General features: G+C 32.6%; 2 protein-coding genes across 2 annotated transcripts in view; one reads left to right on the top strand and one right to left on the bottom strand.

Moving 5' to 3' along the window:
• The first annotated feature begins 5016 nt into the window (after window positions 1–5016).
• On the top strand, window positions 5017–11201 carry LOC134272299 (uncharacterized). Its single transcript, XM_062754545.1, has 7 exons — window positions 5017–5038; window positions 5493–5589; window positions 7050–7540; window positions 7927–8145; window positions 9059–9173; window positions 10282–10434; window positions 10871–11201. Exons 2-7 carry the CDS (start codon window positions 5503–5505, stop codon window positions 11069–11071), a joined length of 1266 nt encoding a protein of 421 aa, XP_062610529.1. The 5' UTR covers window positions 5017–5038; window positions 5493–5502; the 3' UTR covers window positions 11072–11201.
• Window positions 11202–15188: 3987 nt separating this feature from the next.
• LOC134272308 (pyruvate kinase PKM-like) overlaps window positions 15189–26732 on the bottom strand; it is a 30664-nt gene continuing 19120 nt past the window's right edge. The window contains 2 exon segments of the mRNA XM_062754556.1: window positions 15189–15580; window positions 18902–19105. Coding sequence (XP_062610540.1) covers window positions 15468–15580; window positions 18902–19105 — 317 coding nt within the window. The 3' untranslated portion in view covers window positions 15189–15467.

Genomic DNA, 26732 nt, shown 5'->3' with positions numbered 1-26732 from the left:
AAATAAAATAAGATTAAATAACTAGAGCAAAGCTCGTTTCAAAGCAACGAATAGGTCTTCCGTCCTGTTTGACCGGAAGTAGCTTTCATTTTTAACAAAAATGAGAAATAACGCCCAAAAATGCTTTGCATTCTAAAGCTTTGTTAATTAATGCAAAAATGAGCCATTTTTTGCTACTTCCGGTTTGACCGGAAGTGACGACGACGCACGGAAAATTAATTTTTAAGCTCCCAGAGACATATGTCACCGCAAAACTTGTCAAAAACGGCAAAAATACGCGTTTTCTGACTACTTCCGGTTTGGCCGAAAGTGACGACACTGGACGCATTTTGACGACTTCATTAGATTAAGCTTGACATTTTCAACAACTTTGCTTCTTTGACGGATAACAAATTTTCAATACTTTTTGAGATATCTGGAAAAAATTTTTGGCCCCTCTAGATCCCTTAATTTAGGGTCAGCCCTTTTTCCGACATATCATTTGAAAGATATTTTAATTCTGCACAAATTGTGTTCTATATATTTTAACAAAATATTTTTAGTTTAGAAGATAAAAAGCAAAATATGAGTAATTTTTGGTTCTTTCAAGCGTTCTAATTTTTTACCCCTATATTGCGCCATTTTGAATAGAGAAATCGAAAAACAAAAACCGATGTGCACAACTTCAATCCTTCCTTTATCTAAAATCAGTAGAATTTTTGCTCCAGCTTTAGCCGTCTCTGAGCCTTTGTCTGGAAACGAAAGCCTATAAATTTTCGTTTAAAGGGAAATAACTCAAAACCGGAAGTGACTTTTTGTGAATTTTTTCGACAACATTCTGATAGAGTTAATGAATGTCTATAACCTCTGAAAATTTGAGCGAAATTCGTTGAGAAATGAGTGAGATATGAGGCCTCAAAGTTGCGGTCTAGGAAGCAGAAGAAAAAAAAGAATAATAATCTTTACCAACAGAATCAGTAGAAGGTCTTCCGTTGGAAACGGAAGACCTTAAATATCCACGGGAAAACAGGTTGAAAATAGCTAATTGAAGGTGAGTATCGTTTTTATGTCAATTTAGCATGGAAATTTTTATTCAAAGACACCGTAAATTTTTTGGTTGCATTTTAATCGATACAAGATATGCTATTTTACTTTTATTTTATGCATTTGTGTGAAAATTGAGAGCGAGAAGTCATATGAACAGGATTTTCTTTTTTTTAATTTTTTTTGGGGGGGGGGGGTATAAATAAAAGTCAAATGTGTACATCTTTTCATGAGCTTATAATACATTGAATTTTTCAATATAGATCGAGATACAGTCATATTGAAATATTACATAGTCAAGTTTTCACATTTCTTATAGTTTTTACGTTGATGAACATGTCAATGAACAAACTGAAAAAATGGAGTGTTCAATTGCCTTGGAAACTCTTGTCTTACTTTTTGTGAATATAATTGCTCATCGGACATTAAAATTTCATAAAAATTGTAGCCACTTCCTTTCTTTATTATACTATTTAATAGACAGGGTAAATTTTTCCTCTTTACCTTCTATATTTTTTTTATATCGCTATCTTATACATCATTATAATATGCTAATACAACGCACTATCTGATTGGTTCTAGACAATATGTCACAGTTTTCTTTTAGTTATTTTCTCTATGATACGTAATACTCATGGCAATAACTTTTCCTAATACTCATCTATAATGAAAAAAATGTTTTAAAGAATAAACATGAATTCTAGTTACTTGTAGTCTCATATTCAAAGAGAGGTCTTTTGGACACATGTAGAACGCAGTTGAGGTTGTTTTGTCAGAGGTGGTCAAGAAGCCTTTAGCCCCCCCCCCCCTTGTCAAGAAAATGGTAAAATATTGATGACGTAGCGAAATTAAACGATCAACAGTTATGTTCTCTCATAAGCTGTATTCCTGAAACTATCACTGTCTCTTCTAAAATGTTGAAAACATATTCTGCAAGTATGTATGAATGATAAAAAAAAATTTCAAAAAAAGAGAGAAAGAGGGATTTTTAGCCAAAATTTAAGACATTTTTATCATTACATTATTTAAACATTCATAAATAAATTTGATTTTATGCACAGGATGAATGTGAAAGTAATTAATGACGCATAATTAGATACGTTAGACAATCCCTTGTTTATACATGGCATCATATCTTGTGTGTGGAATGTGTTTTCGTATAATTTGATTTATTTACAAATTGTTCATGTTCGTCGTGTTGATGTGGAATTATTATAAATTCCCGAATTCTGATACTTTACAATTCTGTTGTGTTGGGAATGAACATTAGGAAGATGTATATACTTTCAACTTTATGAAAAATATAAAGCAAATCGAAAGCCTTTTTGTGTGCAGATCATGAAATGTACTGAGCTCCACGGGTATTTGTTGTCCTCAGCGCATTAATCTTGACGCCCAAATTCTTACTTGGCTAATGATACCTTTAGAAAACATTTGTATCTAGATGAAAGTTAACTCGGCAACATGCGCCATCCCATTGTTTAAGTTTTATTAGGTGATTACACCTCCTATACCTGATTTCGCGGATTCAACGATACCCTAATATCGGGTATTATACGCGATTTCACGGATAATACCCGATTTCGAGTATTCTCTCCGACCTGTTGTACACGGAGAATACTGGGTATCCCACAATGACTGTTTGCGCATTACACACGATAGCCCTGTCTTAGAGCAGACAATATAGTTAATAGATACTGAAACCTTTATTTAAATTTCTCAATTTAATTAAATAAAACATCCTTGAAATTACAAGATTAGAATAAACAAAGAAGCAATATATTTTATCAATCAGTGCTTATCTAGTACTTCATCATATGTGGGGTGCCTTGTATGCAACAATGTGTAACTGTTCTGTATATGAAAAAAAGTTGTTTTTTACAATAATTTTCATCACAGTTTCAAAAGCGAATTTTTTTTTATTTATTGTTTTGGAATTTGAACATTAAAAATTAAAATAGTTAATTGTAGATGAACAATATTATTGCACTTTAGTGTTAGTTTTGTATGTTCTCTTATTTTGAATAGACATATTTTGTCTTTTGGATCGAGTTTATGATGTTCCGATTGCACCATTTGCAAAACTTCTATTTTATGAGTGGGGATTGGGGGAGGGTTGGCAAACTTATAAATATATATATATGTTGAGACGTTATATTTCATATTATTTTTATCATTTGTGCAATAACATGATAAATAAAAATAGGAAACAAATATTCTATAACAAGATGTGTTTGTGAAATACTATGCGCCCGGCGGCAACAAAGTTTGGAAAAAAAAGCTATTTAAAGCATATAGGTCATAGTCAAGGTCATAGAACTTGATGTCATTTGAAAGATTTTGATTAGTGGAGTATGCATAACAGATATGAAGTGTCTATCTCTCATGGTTCAAAAGATGTGATGAAGGTTCAAAAAGCCATTTAAGCATATAGGTCACAGTCAAGGTCAAAAGGTCATTGACCTTAGTATTATTGGAAAGAGCTTAATTAGTAGAGTATGCATGCCAAAATGAAGTTTCTATCTTTAATGGTTCAAAAGTTACGGCGAAGGTTAAAGTTCGCAGAAAAAAAACCCCATATTTTTAGCATATAGGTCACAGTCAAGGTCACAAGGTCATTGAACTTGGTGTCATTTGAAAGGACTTTATTAGTGGATTATGCATATATCAAATATGAAATCTTTATCTTTTATGGTTCAAAAGTTATGGCGAAGGTTAGAGTTTGCAGGCAAACTGACAAACAGCTGGACAGACAGACAGACAGGACAAAAACAATATCTATCGATCCTATTGCATAAAAATGTTTTTGAACAGGAATCGATATTGTGAAAGAATTAAGGTAGGATTCTTCTCTGGTTTCTGACAAGATGAAACATTCAAAGTATATTTGCTTATATGTCTTATATATTGAGATGTAAGGAATTTAAAACACCATATTTTTCTTTCCTCATTACAATTGTACAACTTTAAATAGAAATGGTAAATTGTGTTTGAAAACTAACAGGGACTATATTTTTGGCGGAATGGTGGCGTATGAAAATATCTTCTTTTCTGCCTCTCAAAATTATAAAAGAACAATGAATTTACTTATAATTTTTACACAATCGAAGACTTGGAGAAATTTTCAAATGTAAGTTTAATTAATAATGAGGGACTAAACTTTCAAAATATATCAAATAAAAATGTTTTTTCAACAAACTAGAACTTTGTTAGCTTTTAAACGCTTCCTATCAAAGTGCAGATTTGAGTCAAAAATGCATAAAAAGTATTTTTTTCTCTCTTAGTAAACGATCAAAACTTTTTGTTTTTGTATCATTTTGTACATTTATAAGACTACTTTATTATATGTGAAAATAAGAAAAAGTTAAATATAGGAAGCATATGAAAATATCTAATATATTATAAAAAATAAAGAAAAACAGAGAAAATTCGGATTAGCCAATATTCAGTCAAGTTAAATTATTTATGTAAATTTGGTAATATCATGCTATAGACCCGATATAGTAATATGTCTTTATGCAAAAAGAACAATCATTAAACTTTTTGAAATAGAAGTAGGTATCTCATGATTGGCAACAGAAGATAATGACCTTGACCTGACCTTGCCTCTAATATAAAACGGTCAAATTCAATTTCACTGATACTATCACTTACTGATATTGTCTTCTTGATTCTGTGAAAATTTCATTAATTTTTAAATATTAGAAATATGAGAAGAATCCTACCTTAAACTGAAGGCATACTTTTATTGATTTTTTAAACACACATGTGATTAATTCCTTTTATTAACATTGTTATAACTTGTGAATTATAAATGTTATTCACGTACATGATGTATGCACGGTTCCATTCTGGGTTATGTGCAATATTTTCCCCCAACCCACGTAACCCACCCCCTTTGGATCCGCCAATGAAATAAATTGCATTATTGGAAATCTTCATTACGAGGAGATAAAAAAATCGTTACTGTTGGTGGAACTTTTCCCGAAGTCAGAAGTGTTTATGACTTATGTAGGTAAATAAATGACTTACAATAATAATATTATGATGCTAATGCACTTGTCTTAAATTATCTTAGTTGATGAGTGATATTGTTTTGAAACATGCTAATGGATTCAGGGGGTTATTTTTAGTAGGCCTAGATTAACACTTCAAAAAAAAAAAAAAAAAAAAAAGCTCCCCTTTTGAAAAAAAAACACCACCTTTTGTCATGTGCTTGTTAGTGAAAATGAAATAACATATAGGCTTATAGAACACTTAAGGTTTATATGAGTTTGTTATAGAAGTAACTCCAAGGTATGCTTTCAGAATTTCTTGCAACATATCTGGATATGCTCTATATTGAACAGCCTCTAGAGCACTGATGCCGAGATTTTATTCTTTTATGTAAAGACTGAAAAGGGTGGTCCATTTTCTAAAGGTAAATCCCTACAGTGAGTAATACATGTATGTCTTTGTTTATTTTGTAGATAAACAGATATGTCGTCTAATGAACATGAGCCGTTGAAAAAGAAATCTCGGATAGGGAAAGCAAAGGATCCTACAGAGGTTAACAATCCAAGCTTGGTAAATTTTTAATCTACCCTTGTATTCAAAAAGATTTCCCATGTAAGTGTGTAAATGACAAAATGGTAAGTCTGCAAGTTCAGTTTTATTCTACATGTAAAGAGGGGTATAGACTTATATTGAATTTTCGTCATTTACAAACTAAACTTGGGGAGTGACTTAGCTGCAGATCTGTAGCTCTCCGAAAATATATATATTAATTGACCGGAGAGCTACAGAGCCACCCATTGAAAAAAATGTATATTTATTGCGCACAAAAAAGTGCGCTCGGTTCTCGATTTATTTCTCCATGTTATTAAAACTGTAATCTCAAAATATTACTAACCAAGCGTTCCTAACATAATCTTTGACTCTTTCCGCAACAAAACATTCCTCATAATTGTTGTTAATGGTCCTCCTGGTCCTGATATTGCAATCATTGAGCATTTCGCTTGTTTATACTGCCATTTTGGTTTCAAAGATAATTCGGTCCAATATGCTTCGTTCAGATGTCAACTACGAGAGTACTTGACTGAGGAGATAGGAAATTTTTTGAATTTACCATTTTTTGCAATTGAGGTAAGAATTTGGAGGAATTAATCAAGATCGAGCACACTTTTTTGTGCGCAATAAATATACAGTTTTTTTCAATGGGTGGCACTGTAGCTCTCCGGTCTATCAATATATATATATTTTCGGAGAGCTACAGATCTGCAGCTAGGAGTGACTATGACCAAAACAAGAATTTGGAAGTCAATTACTTGTCTCAGAGGTTGTTTTTAGTAACGTTGAGGGTCACATCAGAGGACAAATTCAATCAACCAATCAAATTGTTGCCTGCAAAACAATCGTACACTGTTGATGCGAATAAGTCTTAATTAAGAGCTGTTCTGAAGTTGGCTGGGAGTATGCGAGCGGATCTAACGTCTAATTTTAATTAGATTACAGTCAGGTGCTCTTCCATCTGAGCTATCCAGGTGGATATCTACAACCCAAACCATTACAGTTATAAATAACAGCTGCAAATACTATGATAAGATTTTTAAAAAAAGTAGAAATGGTGACTTAACTAAAATACCGTATCAGTAGAATTTTTAGCGAGGATTTAATTTTGGCATAATTAGCGAGGGTGCTGACATCGCTGAAATTGAATATCGCTAAAAATTAATTGCATATTATATGTAATAGCTTTTTAGTTAGCATTTTAAAATCGCAAAAATTATTTCTCGCTAAAAATAAAATACCAGATTTTACATGTTTTAGGTAGAAATCACTAAATTTGTGTCTCGCTAAAATTTCCTCCTATACGGTATCTAATCTTCTGATTAATTCCAAACTTATCTTTATATGAATCATTAACTTTCCGTTGTCTAATAATGCCTTGATTTATAGAATTGCTCCTTTGCAAGGGGATCCTCTGCATCTTAGCACTGCAGAGTCTTTGTTTTTCTTTTAATCTGCATTTTTCTGTTTTCTGGAAGAAATTGGAAACTGAAGCCATAACCTCACCGGACTCATCCCGGAGAAAGAAACACACATCATCTTCTTCATCAACTAATTCTTCATCATGCTCATTGTCTGAACCTGGAGAGGACGTAGAATCAAGTGTCTTCAATAGTCCGACTTCAAGTGAAAGTGAAAGAAACTATCCAGCAAATTGTTGGTGTTACAAAGACCTGGCATACTTAAATATCTACTATGAAAAGGAACCAGAGACTTTAGACAAATTTGTCAAAGATGTTAAAGAAGCTTTTGTGAAAGAAAAAGGTTTTTGTCCCGACATCAGCAAAATAAGTGACATTTTGAAGAAAGAAGTTGAAGAAGTGTTGACATTTTCTTATGACTTGACTGAAATTAAAAATGTTCGCAAACTGGATCATAAAGAAAAGACTGCAAAGAAAGTAAAGCAAGAAATGAAAGAAATAGCAGACAAAGCTAACTCCAGGGAAATGCCAGTAATATCTGATGAAAAGTAAGTTAACAATTTGTGCATTTGTTTGTCCGTCAATCTATTTTCAATTGATTTCTGATGAAGAAAAACTTGGCTGAATTCTACCAAATTTGTCACATATAACATCCTTGGGTAAAAAAGGGATTGTAATTTGTTAAAATTGAGAGCCAGTTCACCTTCCAAGAGGAAATAATCAAGAAAAGACAAAGTGACATTAAAATAACAATGGGGCCAGAAGATATGAAATCTATATATGGAAGCATCCGTGACAATTTTTACATCTCTGGCAGTCGGGCTCAAGCTTATTTCAAACACTGATTACACAGACAAAGCATCAGTATCATCGCTAATGAATCATAATAATTTATGGAGAAAAAGTAATATTTATTTTCATATTTAATTTTCAGAGCATTTGGACCAGCTCTTGAGAAGTTTGTACAAAAGTCAGTAGTAATGATGAATTCAGCTATAATTGATTTTGCAAAAGAGACAAGTTGTCTGATTAGAAGGCTATTATTCGGAGTTTCTTCAGGTGGAAAGGAGGCAAGGGAAGGAAAAAGTCAGGATGGAACAGGCTTCCGACACTACTGTGAATTATTTGGAAGGATATTCTTTTTACTAAAAGGGTTAATATCTTTAATTTATAAACATGATAAACACTAGAAATTAATTTTCTTCTTTTGAGGGGAGATAAATGTGGCCTAGAAAAAAAATATGTTAACTTTGTTTCCGCTTTCAGGCTGATGAAATATAGGGTAGGTAGGTAGGCAAATTTTTTTTTTTTGGAAATTTTTTTTTTACTTCTTTAATCAAAACGTGTATGGAAGTAACATTAATGACAAAAGAAATGGTTTTTCAAGCATTTCTGTGACTTAAACTCATAATAGAAAGGTGACTTAAACTTCTTTCTGTCTTGAAAAGCTTGCAAAGTTGGAGACTATAATTCCCTGGGTGAAATCTTGCACTTCATGGGACAAAAGCATTAAAAAATAATTTAGGGTCGGCACTATAAATTAGGGTCGGTCGGGAAAGCGGAAACAAATATATTTTTTTTCTAGGCCTGTTCGATCATGTTTGCTCTAGTTAGAAGGCCAAAATAAACCCTCTGCTCACTGATATGAAATGTACAGTTGCTTTAAATTTGATGTTTTTTCCTAAAGAAATATACTTTGTAAGTAAAATACAGACAGTTAAATCAAAGCTGGTTTGGGCAAACTTACTCAAAAATAACATATCAATTTGACGAATTTATGTCACTAAGAGTTATCTATCTTATCACAGCATTGATGAATCTTTTAATGTTTTACCATAAAACACGCTTATAACATCAACACCTATAACATGATAAATAATTTATGCTTATAGCGAAGTAATTCTCATTCCTCTTGGCGTTAAAATGTAATGTACACCCAACAGATGTAAGGAAGTACATTTACAAAGAAGCAAAGTTTTTATGTTCCCTGGCATTTCTTTACAAGAATGTTTAACTGTACTTTGATCTACTAATATTTTATCAATTTAATGTTTTTCCTTCTTCAGGCCCATCCCAGAGAGAATCTTTAGGTTCCACGGTAAGAAAGTGAGAAGCACCCCTGATCTGGTCTACCATTTTGATTCAGGAATGTCCTCTGAAGAACTTCTGCTTGTAGTAGAGGTAATTTTTCACCCTATTGTAAACAGCAAAAGTTTTGGGACTTACTTTATCTCTGTTCATAGAGAACCATTTAATTTTCTTTGTAGTTGTAGAGAATGTTTCCTCATCAGTCCAGGGTTCGAAATTAGCGAGAAATACTCGCAAAATGCGAGTTGATTTTTAAAACAGCGAGTAAAAATTGAAGATACTCGAAATTTTTAGCGAGTGGTGATTTTTGACCCAAGTAGTCTTGTATCCATATTTTTCTGGTAACTCGTCTTGCTTTTATGAAATTTGAAAAGAGTCACAATGCATTCGGTAAACCTCGGTTGATTCTGTCACCATTTCCCAATTAGCTGATGCAATTTATACAAAAATATTTCATTGTAGTTTTATTTGACCTAAAAAATGTGTCAACCTTGTCAAAATTTACCTTAGATAAAAAGAGTAATCATTATTTTTACACCAAATAATTTCTCCCATAACTTTTTGAAGATCGTTTTCTGCAGATAGACAGCCATGTTAGGTGCCCGCTGTAAATATCACACCTGTTTAATTATGTCCGGGATGTTTGACCCCATTATTCAGTAGCAGAAATCCAAAACTACCAACCCTTGATCATATTGATTTTCTTTTTTGGAATGTTACAGGAAATAAATATATTTTAATGGTTTTTTTTTGTTTGTTTGTTTTTTTAATCCAGATCACCTTTTTTTAAATGTAAAAACATTGATGTTCTTAATTCTGTACTGACCTACCATAGAAGGACCTGTATTATTATTGATTTAAATGAGCATGAAATCAGAAAAAGACATTTAATCCTTTTTTTAATTTTAGCTTGTTGATCTTCATTTTAGCCTGTAGATTTTATGTGTACAGGCTAAAATTAGCCTGTGGTTAAAAAAGTTAATTTCGATCCCTGCAGTCATAGAGTGATTTCAAACTGACAAATCACAAATTATAATTGCTTTACAGTTCTTGGGATGGCAGAAAACATTGATTTATTTAAGGACACTTGCCTTGATAATTTTTTCCTTAGGAAAGATTCCGATATTAAAGCATTATTTCAGATGCACACTTTGTTTAAATTATGTGTTTGTATTTAAATATTTTTATCCTTACATTGTAGGCAAAGCAAGCCCCATTAAGAGAGAATGTGACTGATATAGAGGAGCTAGTTGGAAAGAGTGTGTTAGGACAGTTTGGTGCAGAGCTTCTAGGACAGTCACAGAACTCTGTGTTTTTTCCCAATGCCCTTGGAGTCCTCTGTATCAGAACTAAAGTAAGAATTTTTAGATATACAAATATAAGATAATAGTAACCTATTAATAAAAGTGTTTTTCTAGATGAATCACCATTAAAGAACCTGTAAATTTTTATAAACTATAGTGTAGAGAGTTTGAACTTCTCATTCATGAAACAATAAAAGAAAAGAAGATTACATAAAGTGATTTATCTAGAAAAAAAATACAGGATATTCCAAAGGTGGGATCGGGTGCTTAAGAGGAAAAAGCATTCCCTGAAGTTAACGGTGAAACATGCTTATACCAGAGTGCAAAGGGATGGACAAATTTGCTTCATCCATCAAGTTAACAACACGTAATAAAGTCTGGGGGAATGAAAATCACTTCGCTGAAATTCGTTATAGAGGTGTTTGCATTAACTCGGTTTTACTGAACAAGAAAAGAATACACACAGGCATCTTCTTTCTTTTGTAGTTAATTTTTGCCTTCCTGAAAATATCGCGGAAGCATTCAGATGGAATACACAATGGAGACAGGGGTACAGCAGAGGATCCTGGGAAGATTACTTTTACTGAACCGTTTGATGTGTTGAAAGCTGAGGACAGACTAAAATTAGCAGAGTTTATGTTATGGTTAGGAATCGCTCAGGATTCAGTCAAGTTTCAGCTTTTTTGATAACAAGACTTAGATTTTTTTTTGGGGGGGGTCTAATATTTGTATGAAGATAACATGTTTGTATTTGTATAAAATAATTTAAAATGTATGTTGATTGTGTGTTATTGTGTGACATTTGTCTAAAGAGAGATAAATTATATTCAGGGTGTGAAAAGAGTTTCAAGTCTGAATTTATAAAATAATATTATTTTGAGTTACATGTTCAAAAATTATTTTCCATCATCTTTAGTTAATTGAAATTCTGGATGAAGTACAGTCAAGAAAGACCAGTACAAGTACTTGCCAAGATTTTGAAGGAGGAACAGTTTATTTTTTTTTTAACAAGTCCAATTGGACTTACCTTGACCAAACTACTAAGGGTGAAACGTTTACTGAATTTTGTAAACGTTTAAACGGATAGCAATAAACGAAACGTTGCCGTTTAAACGGGAGATATTCTATGTTAGATTTTTATGGCTACTTACTCGTGAAACTCGAATTTAATAATCAATTCTTTCACTTTAATATAAGTACGAGTTGTTATTACAATTTCATTGTTGGTCATTATGACTTAAACTTAAGAATTTGAGGTGCATTAAACTCATTCACTTTCTACCTCGTCACCCAACTGCTTGGTTTGTTTGGCTACATACCGGACGTAGAAAAAAAGAATTGTAAAGATAGATCTTTTAATCTCGAAAAAAGTAAAACAAGACCTGCTGACTGTATCGAAACACTTTTCAAAGACTTGTGAAAAATGTATTATCTTTATTTAATCAAAATATATCAAGTTTTATATTTCAAGTGTCGTAAAACATCGCTTGTATTGGCAACTCGGAAATCGGAATTAAATATGTTATACCGTATCAGGCTGTATATAAGATGTTTTTTTTCAATATATTTCCGGTTTAGATTGTTGCTTGTCAAATGGTCAAAGACGCTGTTTCTCTTGTAAATTATAAAATAAAACAATTGTTTGTGTTAAACTTTATTTCTGATAGACATTGATAATGACCTTCGTGTAAACGTTTACTCAAACTGTAAACGTTTAGAGCATATAATCGAAACGTCGCCGTTTACACGTGTAATCGTTTCGCCCTTACAAACTACTGTAGTATTGTAGATGCTGAATCTAGGGATGTGCACTTTTGGAACATTTATTTGGAATGCAACTTTGCTTTTCATATTGATAATTTGGTTGAGATGATAGTTTGCATGAATATAGTTTGCAACTAGCCATGTATAAAACCTGTTTGTTTGCTTTAATGTATCAGATGCAGACTTGAGTTTAAGCAGTAGAGCTACAGTCTCATCAAATGCCTCTGGGTACATATGACGTGTAATAAGTACTTTAAAAATTGTGGAAAAGGAAGTCATCAAAGTTTTTATTCATATGGAACTGTCATCTGTGTTGCCCAGTGGTTAGAGCATCAGTTCCAAGACTCGCAATGACTGGAGCTGATCCTTATGTTGCACGTTCCAATCCACTGCAGTATGTCGAGACTAGTCCTTCTGATCCAACCACATAAACAGAAGTCACCAATAGGAGTTGGTGCTGGCACGCAAAACAAATTAATTCATTAACTTCAAGTCAATAAGTGACAGGAAAAAAGGTACAGATTCACAAATAATTTTTAAAACAAGAGGCCCAAGGGCCTTGAATCGCTCTTCTGATAAATTATACAATCTATCCTAAGACCCAAGATGCATCAACTGACAAAGTTTAATGATTCTTAGCCAGTTAGGGCTGAAGATATATAATGTAATTATAAAATACTATAAGTAGGTTATGGTGACCTACATTTTGATGGAAATTTTCAGAGGACACAAGATGCCTTAATTGACAAAGATTGATGATTCTAAGCCATTAAGTACTTGAGATATTCAAAAGTGGGTCACAGTGACCTACTTATTGGTCAACATTCTCCGAAAACCCAAGGTGCATAAGCTGACAAAGTTTCACAATTCTAAGCCAATAAGTACCCTAGAATGCTTAAATTTAGCCATAAATTTCACAAGTAGGTCACCATGACCTATATTTTGATCATCATTCTCCGAGAACCCAAGATGCATCAAATAACAAAGTTTAATGATTTTAAACCAATAAGTACCCAAAATACCTAAATATAGCCATAAAATGACAAAAGTAGGTCACTGTGACCTACTTTTTGACCTACTTTTTAGTCAACATTCTCCGAAAACCCAAGATGCATCTACTGACAAAGTTTGATGATTCTAAGCCAATCAGTACCTGAAATATTCAAAAGTGGGTCACCGTGACCTACTTTTTGGTCAACATGCTCCGAAAATCTAAGATGCATCAAATGACAAAATTTGATGATTCTAAACTAATTAGTACCTGAGATACATAAAACTAGCCATAAAATGTCAAAAATAGGTCACTGTGACCTACTTTTTGACATACTTCGAAAACCCAAGATGCATCGAATGACTAAGTTTGATGATTCTAACCCAATAAGTACCTGATACTAAAATATAGCCATAAAATGTCAAAAGTAGGTCACTGTGACCTACTTTTTGGTCAACATGCTCTGAAAACACAGGATGCATCAACTGACAAATTTTAATGATTCTAAGCCATTAGTACCCAAGATATTTAAATCTAGCCATAAAATGTCGAAAGTAGGTCACAGTGACCTACTTTTTGGTTGAAATTTTCTGAAAACCAAAGATGCATCAACTGACAAAATTTGATGATCACAGGATACACGGTCTCATCCAAAGGACCGGTCTCTACAAATCCCACATTGGGATTCCAACCCGCGACACAAGGATAAACTTCTTACTCTAAACAGATGCTCTAAGCACTGTGCCATACAAGCAACAAAGAATCAAATGAAATATCCAGTAAGTTGTAAAAAATAAAAGTAATACTATGACAAAGAAATTTTCAGTGTTGTAGACATTTTATTTTACAACCAGGGTGATAAATAAAACACTGTTGCTGTCTTCATCAACAAAAGAAATAAAACAAACAAAGAACTTGAATTGTGTCAGATATTAATGCAAAAAGAAGATGTATTAAATAGAATAACAAATCAGTACTTTATGACTATATAAAAGAAAACATTGTATTTTCCACAAAAATTTTTTTGCATTTATATGGACAATGCTTAACATACCCAAAAAACTAAACATTGGTTCAGTTTGACATTTTTGTAAGACTACATTTGCTTTAGGCGCCTAATAATGTGTTCTAATTCAGTCGAGTTAAAATGAAAAAAAAATAAAAACACAGCACCAACAAATCAAAGCAAGTTATATTACATTTTTATTTTTTAAAAAATAAACAATTAATGTTTGTTATTTCATACTGCCTTTACTTTAAATTCACATGTACAAGTAAAACAAAAAAATGTGATAAAAATCTTTAATATTTGAATTTCAAAAAAAAAAGGCTTTAGCCTTTGGGTAGAATGGGATTTCCAAACAAATTAACTAATAGTATTTTTCTTATTATATAATATTGCAGAGGTAAAACAACACCCAGTTTTACATGTAACATTAAAATTTTCACATCAGCTTCTCTTTGTCCATGCAGCAATGCATACCCAGGAAATTATGTTAAAACATGATTTTAGCTATATTTCAACGATACCAAACTTTTTATTTGAATTTAAATTCGTTGCTTTATGAAATGGACAGTCATGGATACACTGTACATTGTTCCTTCAAGCAGTTTGCCATTCAATGCCAAATCAACAGCAGATATATTTTAATTTTTACTTAAATGGTTGCTAAAACCTGCACCATTTTATTTTCACAATTAGGTACTAAAACCTGCACTAATTGAGATTCACATCCTGGATGTAACTTGTTTCATATCAGTATGTATATTAGTACATATCTGTATGTTTCCTTTCTACAGTGAAATAAATAGTCCCTGATGTACATGTATATTAACGTTATCACACGAAATATTCATTAAATGTTCTTTGCTGCATGTAGCATACACCAGGAATTTCTATGCAACTGCTTGGGCATCTACTGCATCAGTTACATGCATCGTCATATTTTGCAGGAAATTTTTTGTACACTGTAACTATTAAATCTAACATATACAAACAGTACAAGGGTAAAAGCATTATTTTTAAAATAAAAATCTCTTGATCTAGCACTTTTTAACATAAACAAATTGAAACAGTTCTAAAAATCAACAATACAAGTATACATACATATAATATCTTCTCCTCTTAAACATTCACACATACCATCGCAAGGAAATAAAAATCTAATAAAAACACACAATTAGCAGTTGTTCAAAGCTCCCTATAACTGCGTCACTGAGTAAAACCCAACTTCTCTTAGTGGTTAGATACATGTATCTGCCCCTTGCACTATTGTTAATTTTCAGTGTCTGTTGGGGCGCGAAAAATTAATTTTATTGTAGAAGTTTTTAGAAGAATTTTACATCGTCTTTGGATCCTTTCGACTCCGAGACAGATGAAGCAGAAGTATTCGTAGATAAATCACTTTCAATTTTGTTGAAACTTGGCACACTGGTTATGCCTGAAAAAAATATGAACAATTTATTAAAAATTTGCTGTTTGTTCAATATGCATGTCTAAGTTAACCTATATTAGCGTTATAACAAACCTGTAATGGGAGCCAGTAGATCAGATTTAGCTACATCTATAGCGTTATATCATATACCTAGTAGTGTATCAGCCCTGATACAGGTGTTTTGGACTAGGCGAGACAGCGCCTTGGAAGTAGGGCTGTCTCACCCTCGGGGCTGAGATATCTCTGTCTCGGCCCGTCGTCAAGGGGCTGTCTCGCCCTCAAATTTCAAATCATTAGTTCTGTTTTATTTGGTTGAATTAAGAGTAAAATTCATATTTTAGTAATCAAGAGAAACATTATATATCGAAAAATTTAACCAGAATCTTTAAAAAAATTATTTATATTAGAATTTTGAGAAAATTGTTTTTAAAAAGTGCGCCAAATGATAGCACTTGTGACGTAAGCGAGGTAACTCTTGTTTACTTCTAGGACAGCAACAAATCACGTTTTGAAAAAATGGACGTTTATTTGCTCTGACAGTAAGACAATACAAAGTTTTCATGTAAATGTGCCATTTTTAATTTAATATATATCGTTAACAAAACAAACAGTTACTATAAATTTCATATTTTCAACTTGTAACGATTCGTTATAGAAGTTGTAACCCCGATTCGATCAAAAGTGAAAGTAGAATATTTGTTAAAGTTTTTTTTTTTACCTTTTTGAATCTTTGTTATATATAATGTGCTTCGAAATGAAATGTTTCAAAACACCAGGGCTAACACGTTATTCTTTTTAATGACTAGACCAAGTGAATCTTTCTCTGTATATGAATATTCGCCATCAAGCAACATCTCAAAGTACATCGAAATAAAGAAAGATAACTCTAATTTTGTTTATATAAACTTTTTGATTAAAAAAATATCTAAATGTTTGTTCTTTTCTTTGGTTTTAGATATATGATATAAACAACATCACACCACTGTTTTGATCTCGTCCCTGGTATCAGCCCTCGGATGGTCTCAGCCCGCACCCTCCGGGCTTGGGCCGATACCAACCGCTCGGGCTGATACCAGGGCTGAGATCAAAACAGCAGTGTGATATTCTATATATAACAAACCTGTAATGGGGGCCAGTAGGTCAGATTTAGCTACATCTATAGCGTTATAACAAACCTGTAATGGGGGCCAGTAGGTCAGATTTAGCTACATCTATAGCGTTATAACAAACCTGTAATGGGGGCCAGTAGGTCAGATTTAGCTACATCTATAGCGTTATATTTACATTCAGTGTAGTTTTCCTTATGATATCCATTAGAAATCCAGGACGTTCAAATTTCTATAACACACTCGAAACCTTGTCACTGCGCGTTAGAATACACAGTAAGAACTACATGTGTATTTGCATTTTCAAAACTCTAGGAACACCAAAATGTAAAATGTTTTATTTCAAAATAATGAAAAACTATAACCCTGAAAAATTAACGTAAAAATAAACATAATGTGCGTTAAGAATTAATTTGGTACTTTTTTCCTCGCAATGTTTGTTTGCGTTATTTAACTTTGCAACGTCATTTAACGTCATTTGACGTCACAAACGGCTCTTACATCTTTTAACCACGGAGTTTTGAAGGGCACTAAATTCACATTTAAGATTAACGAAATAAGCAATTATGAAGAGGGAAAATTAAAGAATGTAAATATAAGCATTGAATTCATGTTTGTGGATATCTTCGGTCCTATAACACACCGGGCCGTGCCGACAAATTATCATACCGCGCTAACGCGCGGTATTCAATTTGTCGGCACAGCCAGGTGTGTTATAGGACCGAAGATATCCACAAACATGAATTCAATGCTTAAATAACAAATCTGTAATGGGGGCCAGTAGGTCAGATTTAGCTACAACCTATAGCTTTATAAAAACCTGTAAGGGGAGCCAGTAGGTCAGATTTAGCTACATCTATAGCGTTATAACAAACCTGTAATGGGGGCCAGTAGGTCAGATTTAGCTACATCTATAGCGTTATAACAAACCTGTAAGGGGGGCCAGTAGGTCAGATTTAGCTACAGCGATTTTTTTCCACCCGTTGGGAAAGGGTCCGGTACCGGTTCAATTGGGAAAGATAACACCGAAGAAAAACAAAGGAGAGTTTTCTCTCATATATGCAAATGCAACGTATTTTGTGTTTATTCCAACTTAACTACCTATCACTGCTTTTTTTTAAAGATTAAACAACAAGTACTTATTGTTTTTTATATCAACGTCCCTTGTTTTCACATTGTCATGCTTTCAATTTGTCTGACACTACGCTGTCTAACCCACTGGTCCCGCCAAATTATGACTTTCTCTACTTTCGATTTAAGCGGAAGTGAAACAATTAATCAAGAAGAAATACGATGTCGTCATAATCTTTTGCTTCACAGTTGAATTGGGAATTTTTAATCACAAAATTGGGAAAAATTAACGTTTTTTGGCATTGGGAATGGTGCCGTTTACCGGTATCAGTTATATAAGGAAAAAAAAAGCTGAGCTACATCTATAGAGTTATAACAAACCTTAACGGGATTCAGTAGGTCAGATTTAGCTACATCTATAGCATTATAACAAATCTGTAATGGGGGCCAATAGGTCAGATTTAGCTACATCTAAAGCGTTATAACAAACCTGTAATGGGAGTCAGTAGGTCAGATTTAGCTACATCTATAGCATTTTAACATACCTGTAATGGGGGCCAATAGGTCAGATTTAGTTACATCTATAGCATTATAACAAACCTGTAATGGGATTCAGTAGGTCAGATTTAGCTACATCTATAGCATTATAACAAACCTGTAATGGGGGCCAGTAGGTCAGATTTAGCTACATCTATAGAATTATAACAAACCTGTAATGGGGGCCAGTAGGTCAGATTTAGCTACATCTATAGCATTATAACAAACCTGTAAGGGGGGCCAGTAGGTCAGATTTAGCTACATCTATAGCATTATAACAAACCTGTAAGGGGGGCCAGTAGGTCAGATTTAGCTACATCTATAGCATTATAACAAACCTGTAATGGGGGCCAGTAGGTCAGATTTAGCTACATCTATAGAATTATAACAAACCTGTAATGGGGGCCAGTAGGTCAGATTTAGCTACATCTATAGCATTATAACAAACCTGTAAGGGGGGCCAGTAGGTCAGATTTAGCTACATCTATAGCATTATAACAAACCTGTAAGGGGGGCCAGTAGGTCAGATTTAGCTACATCTATAGCATTATAACAAACCTGTAATGGGGGCCAGTAGGTCAGATTTAGCTACATCTATAGCATTATAACAAACCTGTAATGGGGGCCAGTAGGTCAGATTTAGCTACATCTACAGCGTTTATGATCCTCATCGTGTTGGTTGATCCAGATCCAGGCTTCCAGCCCGTGATGATGATAACCGGATCGCCTTTCTGGATAAATCCTCGATCCGTTCCAATCTGAATTCCCTTGTAAATCCGACGGTCGACGTCCACCGTCCACTCACTCATGACGGGATCTGGAACATTAATACACAACATAATTAAGATGTTATCGATAAAATATTAAAAAACAAAACAAATCAGTCACAGTTTTAAAAAGCACTTGTGTTTTAACCCTTTGTGTGCTGACTTGTTTTACGTGCACAGTAACCTCAGGACTGAGTTGTTTTGTAATATCAACAAAATTATCACAATGGTGTACTAAAATGCAAATATCTAAAATTGATGACAACCAATTTGCTTGAAATTTGGCAAATATATAACAAATATTGTGTTTTTTAATTCAAAATATTTTTTTTTTAAAAATCTAATGTTTTATGTTGCCATGGAAACCAAATTTTCAAAAAATATATTTTAAAATGACTTTTTTGCTTTTTTCAGAGAAAACATTGCACTTCGATGAAAAAAATAAACCAACTGCTCTAGAAATTCAATTTTAGATTTAATATTATGTAAAAGAAAAATTAATTTAAACAATAACTCAATGATTAAGTCAATGTTATATATACTGTTATGTTGTGAAAAGTCATTTTATACTTATCTGAGTAAGGGATATATTCATGTAGGTTTAAATGAATTCTGATTCTAATAATGGATTTTTTTCCTTCAGATTTTAACTTAAAAGAGTATAAATTGAAGATTCAGTTACGCTGTAAATATAAAACCAGTGATTATTTTAAGAAATATTGGAATCAAAGAAAGTATGAAAGTATGATCCTCAGAAAATATGCAGATTTTGAGGTTGGGAAATCTGGAGCAAATTGGCACAACAATGAACTAATTGCTGTTACTAGTATTTATTTTTAAGCAGTCAATGTGTTAAATAAATAAATTATAAAAATAAAATAACTTTTACACTAAGTTATAGAGGTCTTATTTTCTAATGACTGGAATTTAACAGCCCTAAATACATTTCTATAGTAATTCTCAAATCTCTTTAATATTTTTTTATTTTGCTTTTATTGAAGAAAATGCATTTCTCCATGTTATTTGTAAAGTTAACATATTCATCCACTTTCCTCCCACAATACTTCTCATTCTGTAAGAAATGTTGCATTTATTTTAGTTTTATTCCTAGCTGGCAACAGTGCAATAAACGCCAGCAGGAAAACTAGAATTTTAAATTTTAGAAATTTAAGCACCTTTAACAGTCATTTAATTATAACGTTTTCATAAATTACTTTGTTCATTGTGGTCACTGGTGAATAACAGTTTTGATTTTTTTCAATTGATTTAGTTTAAGTATATGCAAGTGTAATGGTATGGGTCATGGATATAGGCTGAGTAAGCTCAGTCAGTAGAGCATCTGATCAGTGATGCAGGGGTCCCTTCTTTGATTCAAGGTCCAGCCATGCATTTTCTCCTTCCTTGTTACAGATATGATGCTATTGACCCCTCTGGATTTGCAAGTGAAAGTCCTGTCAGGGGCTAATAAGAATTTGGGTAGTATCTGCAAGGATGAAGATAATTTTAAAGAGGCATATATAATGGTTGTGCTATGGGTATCACCTGACTAGTGAAGCAGGGTTCCTGGGTTCAATTCCTGGTCCAACCACACATTTTCTCCTCTCCTGTTACACAAGTTTTTAATGTGCCTGAATTTTTACTTCAACATAAAATATTATTCCTAATGATAAAATATATTTTATTTCCACAATGGGATTTCCTTGTACTCTTAGTAACTATTCACATTTTCATATTTAAAAATAAACATATCTTTGCAGACCAAAATGTAATCTTTGTTGATTAGTAATTGTATAGGAATTTGCAATTTTGAAAAATTTTCCTGACCATCATTAAAAAAAAATCTCATTGTAAATCTTAACTTTTTTACTGTATTCATTCAGGCATATATGACTATCTCTAACATCAAATACACCTATCTTACATATCTAGAAATGGTGGAATGTAGAAGCTTCTTGGGCCTTATAAACTTGTAAATTAGAGGACATTTTACATATCAATAGGTGACAACATATACAGAGTGTACTTTTGAGTTTGAGAAGTATAATTCCTATTACCCAGTCTTGATTGTAATTTATTGAGCAGATTTACATGCAAGTCCATACAATTTATTTACAAATTACTCATTCTAAAGACTCTGATCTCCTTCTTATGCCTACAAAAATGACAATTCATCTTAATTTTAAACTGTAGAGTTACCATTTATTTAACCAGTGAATTTTATAATTTTGTGTGTGCATGTATAGGTTGGGGCAGTCTCACAGTTTTTAGCCGGGCTCATTGCTCGTAGAGCAATGCCCGGCTTTTGCGACGGTGTTCAACCGGAAATGCTGCTTCATCACCGCCAAATTAAATTTACGAGTAAAAATATAGTACGTTTGCGCAATCAACTTTGAGGCAATTCAAACACTGAATTTGACTTTCAAAGTTATCTGAAATTGTCAAAAAATAATTATAATAAAATACTTTCTATCGTCTTCGACGATTAATTATTTGCTTAAAATATGCGAAAGGTATTCATCAGGTATCCCTGTCTGCGTCATATTCTATAAATAAAGGTTGTACTATCAGGTTATCACAAATGCAAGGAACATCATTAATGATTTGATGTACGCTTTGATGCAAAACTCCCCGCTGGGGACACATCTGTGCATAATAGTTTGACCTTAAATAATCTTGCTGCATCAGTGTTAATCGTTTGACCTTAAATAATCTTGCTGCATCAGTGTTTATTTACTTCTGTTGGTATATAAAACCCCGAAACGATATATGTGACAAATATTTTACGCTGTTAAATTCTAGCTACATTTTAATTAATTTTTAAAACTTTTTAATGCTGTATATGACGTTGAGATATATAATTATCTTTTCAATGTCTGAATCGGCATGTTTTTAAACTGTCATCGCGGTATTACTGTATACAGGGTTATTTTTGCCCTTGGCACTGGCAAACAATTTTGCCCCGTTTGAAATTCGCCCTGTCGTAGTTCTGTTTAAGAAATAATACTGTGTAATTTGAATTCGCCCCGTTTTAAATTCGCCCAATCAAGAGGGCAAAAGGGGCGAAAATAAAACGGGGCGAAAATTAGAAACTAGTAGTTCATTTACCCTGTAAATGAGCCCGGCTTTCAGTACTTCTGAGTACTTTGATTGGTTTTAATAAAATAGAAAAAAAAAGTGGGGAAAATGTGCAATATAATCCACATGCTTTATTCTGGCAAAAGTCTATTTTAAAAAAAAAGAAAAAGTCTCCCTGATACATGTTCTTAAACTTGGTTTAGAAAAAAAAAATTCTGATACATCTACCACTTATTTTCACTTACTAATAAGGTTCCATGCAAACTAGAGTATGTAAATGCCTTGAAGAAATCTAACTCTAAGATACCCAAGATCCCGGAACATATTTTGGTTTTGAAATTATTGAGAGCTATATAAAAATATTTTAAAGAAAAAGAAAATATCTCCCCGATTCATGTACTTAAACTTGGTTTAGAAAAAAAAATTCAGATACATGTTCTTCTAATACTGAGTATCAAGTACTGTAAATGTATTACATTTGGCATGTAGGATATTTGCCGAAAATTCAATTTTCAACAAGTTAGCGTAGATTTGATTTAGCGCTGTCTGAATTTGCTAGTTATAAAAGTTAACATAACAGACATTTAGCGATGTACTTGAATTAGCGGAGTCTGCTCTCCGCCAAAATCGCTAAATAGAATACACCGCTAAATGTAATACATTTACAGTATTTTCACTTACTAATTAGGTTCCATGCAAACTAGAGTATGTAAATGCCTTAAACGCCTTGCCTAACTCTAAGATACCAAAGATCAGGGAACATATTTTGGTTTTGAAATTATTGAGAGTCTATATAATCCTCAGCAAGGAAATAAAAATGGTATTTTTATTACTTACTGAAATAAAACAAATACCAAGTTTACACAAATGACAGTCATTTCAGGGAAAATCAGCACTTCAAAATTTTTTCATCACTCTTTACCATTTTCATGTATATGCACATATGTCATATGATCAAATGAATCAATGCATCTTTTCTGATATGTTAATGTTTTTTTTTTTCCTTTTCAGTACTATTTGGATTTTTTTAAAAGTAAACTTCAGTTTCAGTGTGGTGAACTAGCTTACATTTGAAAATATCAAGTTTATTTTTAATTTTTAATTGTGCTAAAAATTTTACAATATATCATATACTGTTATAAAAAAAATATTTGAAGGTTTTCCCAAATAGATGGAACATTAAGCAGCTTTAAACCAGAAATTTTAGGTGTAATTAGGGCCACTTAATTGACTCCATGATTGCATGTATTTCGAATACCTGTATCATGAATTAATTTTGCTTGATCACAAAAATATGCTGATGGATATCAGGGACCTATATACTATAGTATATAGGTCCCTGTGGATATATATTCTCTATATATCTCTTTTGCACTTACTTATTAATGCAATAACTCATTAGAAAATTTTCCACAGTGTTCAAGGTCCTCCACATTTATTACTTTTATCAGGTGAAACCTTTTTTATCTTTCAACATTTTAGCTTTAGAGATTTAAAAAAAAATGTTTACTTATTTATTTGTTAATTTATTGTTAAAAAAAAAAACAAATGCCTCTAATTAATAAGAAGCTTCAAATTATTTTTTGCAAACTTTTATTTCAAAGCAAAGCTTGATTTACGAATGTAAACAACGTGCACAGCCACTGAGGAAAATAAAAAACGTCTCTGGCTTGCCAGGTTCAATCTCGTGCATTATTGTTTTCATTTAGACGATGTAATGTACATGTCTACTTACAAAACGCCAAATAAACAAATAATAACCACCATATGTCCAAAATATAAAACTTTGCCGACCATATAAGCTCTCGATTTGCTTCAGACTGAAGTTCAGTAGCATGTGCACCCTACTTTCGTTTTAACAGGAAGAACTTCGCAAGGTTAAGGTCAAGTCAAGTTAACCAGAGTTTTTCTGCTAAAATATCGGCAATTTCTAAGCCTATTAAAAGTGTTATGTCTACTAACACAAATTTATTAGAATTATTGATATTTAACTATTTTTTGGATCTATTTCTTTATTTTCTCTTATATTAGAGCAAGTTATTAGATATTTATTACATGCGCGTTTTTTCCCTGTTTCCAAAAATAGCGGACTGACTTTCATCGTAACAAACGCCAATGGGAATCTTCACTTTAAATCACAATTTCACAAATAATTCGCATATTTTCACATCTTAATTACCTATTTTCAAATGTATTGTAGTTTTTTAATACACATTGATAGATTCTTAATAATTCACAAGTCATTTATACGTTTTATACTACGTTTTATGTGACGAAGCGCTAATTCCAGACTCAGACCCAACATATTGGGTTCCCGCACGGTAGCGTTTGTGACGTCAGACCCAATATATTGGGTTCCCGCACACAAAGGGTTAAAAACAAATTTGCTAAAGCTTACTATTTATAACATTAGAACTGTGGAACAATTCTGTATATTACTTGAAAATTTGAAATAATTTGAAACAAAAAAACATTTTTTTATCAAGTAAATCACTGTAAATGGAAAACTTGAACATGAATGCTTTACTTCATTTCTTTGTAAACAATTAAACAATTCAAGATAAGGCCATGTTTAAAATATTGTTTACTTGCCCTTTCTTGACTCAGGGTAAAAAAAGTTGGGTTGGTAGGTAGGTGGGGAAAAATTTTGCAGAAAATTTTAAGAAGCATGTTAAGAGAACAGAATATACAGGAATAAAACGAAAGAAAAAAAATTGTTTCCTGAGGGTTTTGAGCAATTTTAGGCAGACGGTTGGGAGAGGGCAAACAAAAATTTTTTAAGGATGGCCTTATCAGTTAGAATCTGAAAGTGAACTGTGACAGTAATTAAAACAAATTCCCTTCCTCATACAAACCATAATGAATATTAAAGTGTCATAAATAGTAAACAATGTAACAATGAGTTTGGTGACTAAAGAACAATCAATACAGTGGATAGTATCAACAATGTACCTGTAATAAAAATATAACAAAAGAGGGGGGGATTACATTTAAATTCACGTGTAATGTACATTATTTTTCATATCAAGGTGACCTTAAACAGTAAAGCAGGGTTATAACAAATGCACTTATAATGAATTCACATGGATGCTCGACTTTCAGTAGTGTGAACTTAACAGATATGACAAATTTCATTTATAACAAATCAAAATTGCACTTGGCTGCAAGAGTGCTTTACTGTACTCTAAATACCCATAAATTGTTGATTTTGTCAGACATTTTACAATACATCTGTTTACTAATACAATGATGGAATTTGATAGTTTAGTAAAGAAAATCCTTGGTAGATAAACCTTTCACTTTATGTTTACATCATGAAATATCAGAATCATGCAAAAAGAAAAGTGAGCAACAATCACAAACATGGTTAGATGTGATGATGCAAGCAACATTCCCAGGAAAACTACAGAAAAATAAAATGGTGTTGTTAGTGTAAACATCTTTAAATAAAATGGAATATTTATCATTTGTAAGTTTTATATTTCAGATAATCTTTAAAAAAAAAATAATTTTTACATCATTCATCATGTTCAAAGACAGGAATAATTTTTGGATAAGTAAACAACAGTATTTATTGGGTATTTTTTCATCATTTATTATGACGTATATACTTTTGGGTAAACATGAAAATCACAGACAAAATGCAATAAATTATATTTTAACAGATAACATATAGGGTGATCCTAAATAACAAATTAAAGTGGAGTTTGAAATTCATTGAACTGTTTCTGCATGAAACTCAAAGTGCTTAATTTTTCTAACAATCCTTTCCTGAATTCTATATCTTATCTCTTTATTCTCCTACTCACAATTTTCAAAATCAACTTTACAATACCCCTTTTAAGGGACATGGGGCCACAATATAAGTACAGAATTCTATAGTTAGTCATTATAGTCTTTAATGACGGGAACCCCTAGTATGGGCCCCTCATCTGTCTCGGGGGCATTAATGATCCTCAGGGTATTAGTGTACCCTGACCCTGATTTCCATCCTGTCACTATAATGATGAAATCCCCCTTTTTGATGAAGTTTCGTTTCCGGCCGAGTGCCATAGCTTTGTAGATTCTCTTGTCCATGTCATCCGTCCAAAGCTCCACGCGGGGCTCTATATACAGCACAAAAGCATGATGGGGTACATATAAAGCAGGCAAGGGAGAAAAGCATAGGTTAAGCATACAGGAGCAAGCATAAGATATGTATAAAGCATATCATGGTATAAGCATACACTATGAACATAGCATTATATATCTATAGAGCAAAAGGTGAAGACAAATAGCGATTCATGATCATGTTAAAATATAGCGGGAAAAAATGCATGCATGCAGACTGCACTAAAGAACACAGATGTACTACTACAGGAATGTATAAATACAACATCTACACTACAAACATAGACTACGTGCATACTTTAAAATCACAAATTTTCATGGGTTCAAATTATCGTGGTTTGAGAAAACAAGAGGCCCACAGGCCTTATAGATCACCTGAGTATCTTGTAAATAAGAATAAATGCATTTTCACCATATAATCAATAGAGCCCCGCCCTAACACCAGAACCCCTGACCCTGGGGCCATAAAATTCACAATTTTAGAAGAGGCAC

The sequence above is a fragment of the Saccostrea cucullata genome, unplaced genomic scaffold, assembly GCF_032062105.1.
Source record: "Saccostrea cucullata isolate Sc308-1 unplaced genomic scaffold, CSIRO_AGI_Scuc_v1 ctg2139, whole genome shotgun sequence".
NCBI classification, from domain to species: Eukaryota; Metazoa; Mollusca; class Bivalvia; order Ostreida; family Ostreidae; genus Saccostrea; species Saccostrea cuccullata.
This window is presented reverse-complemented; position numbering and strand designations above follow the sequence as displayed.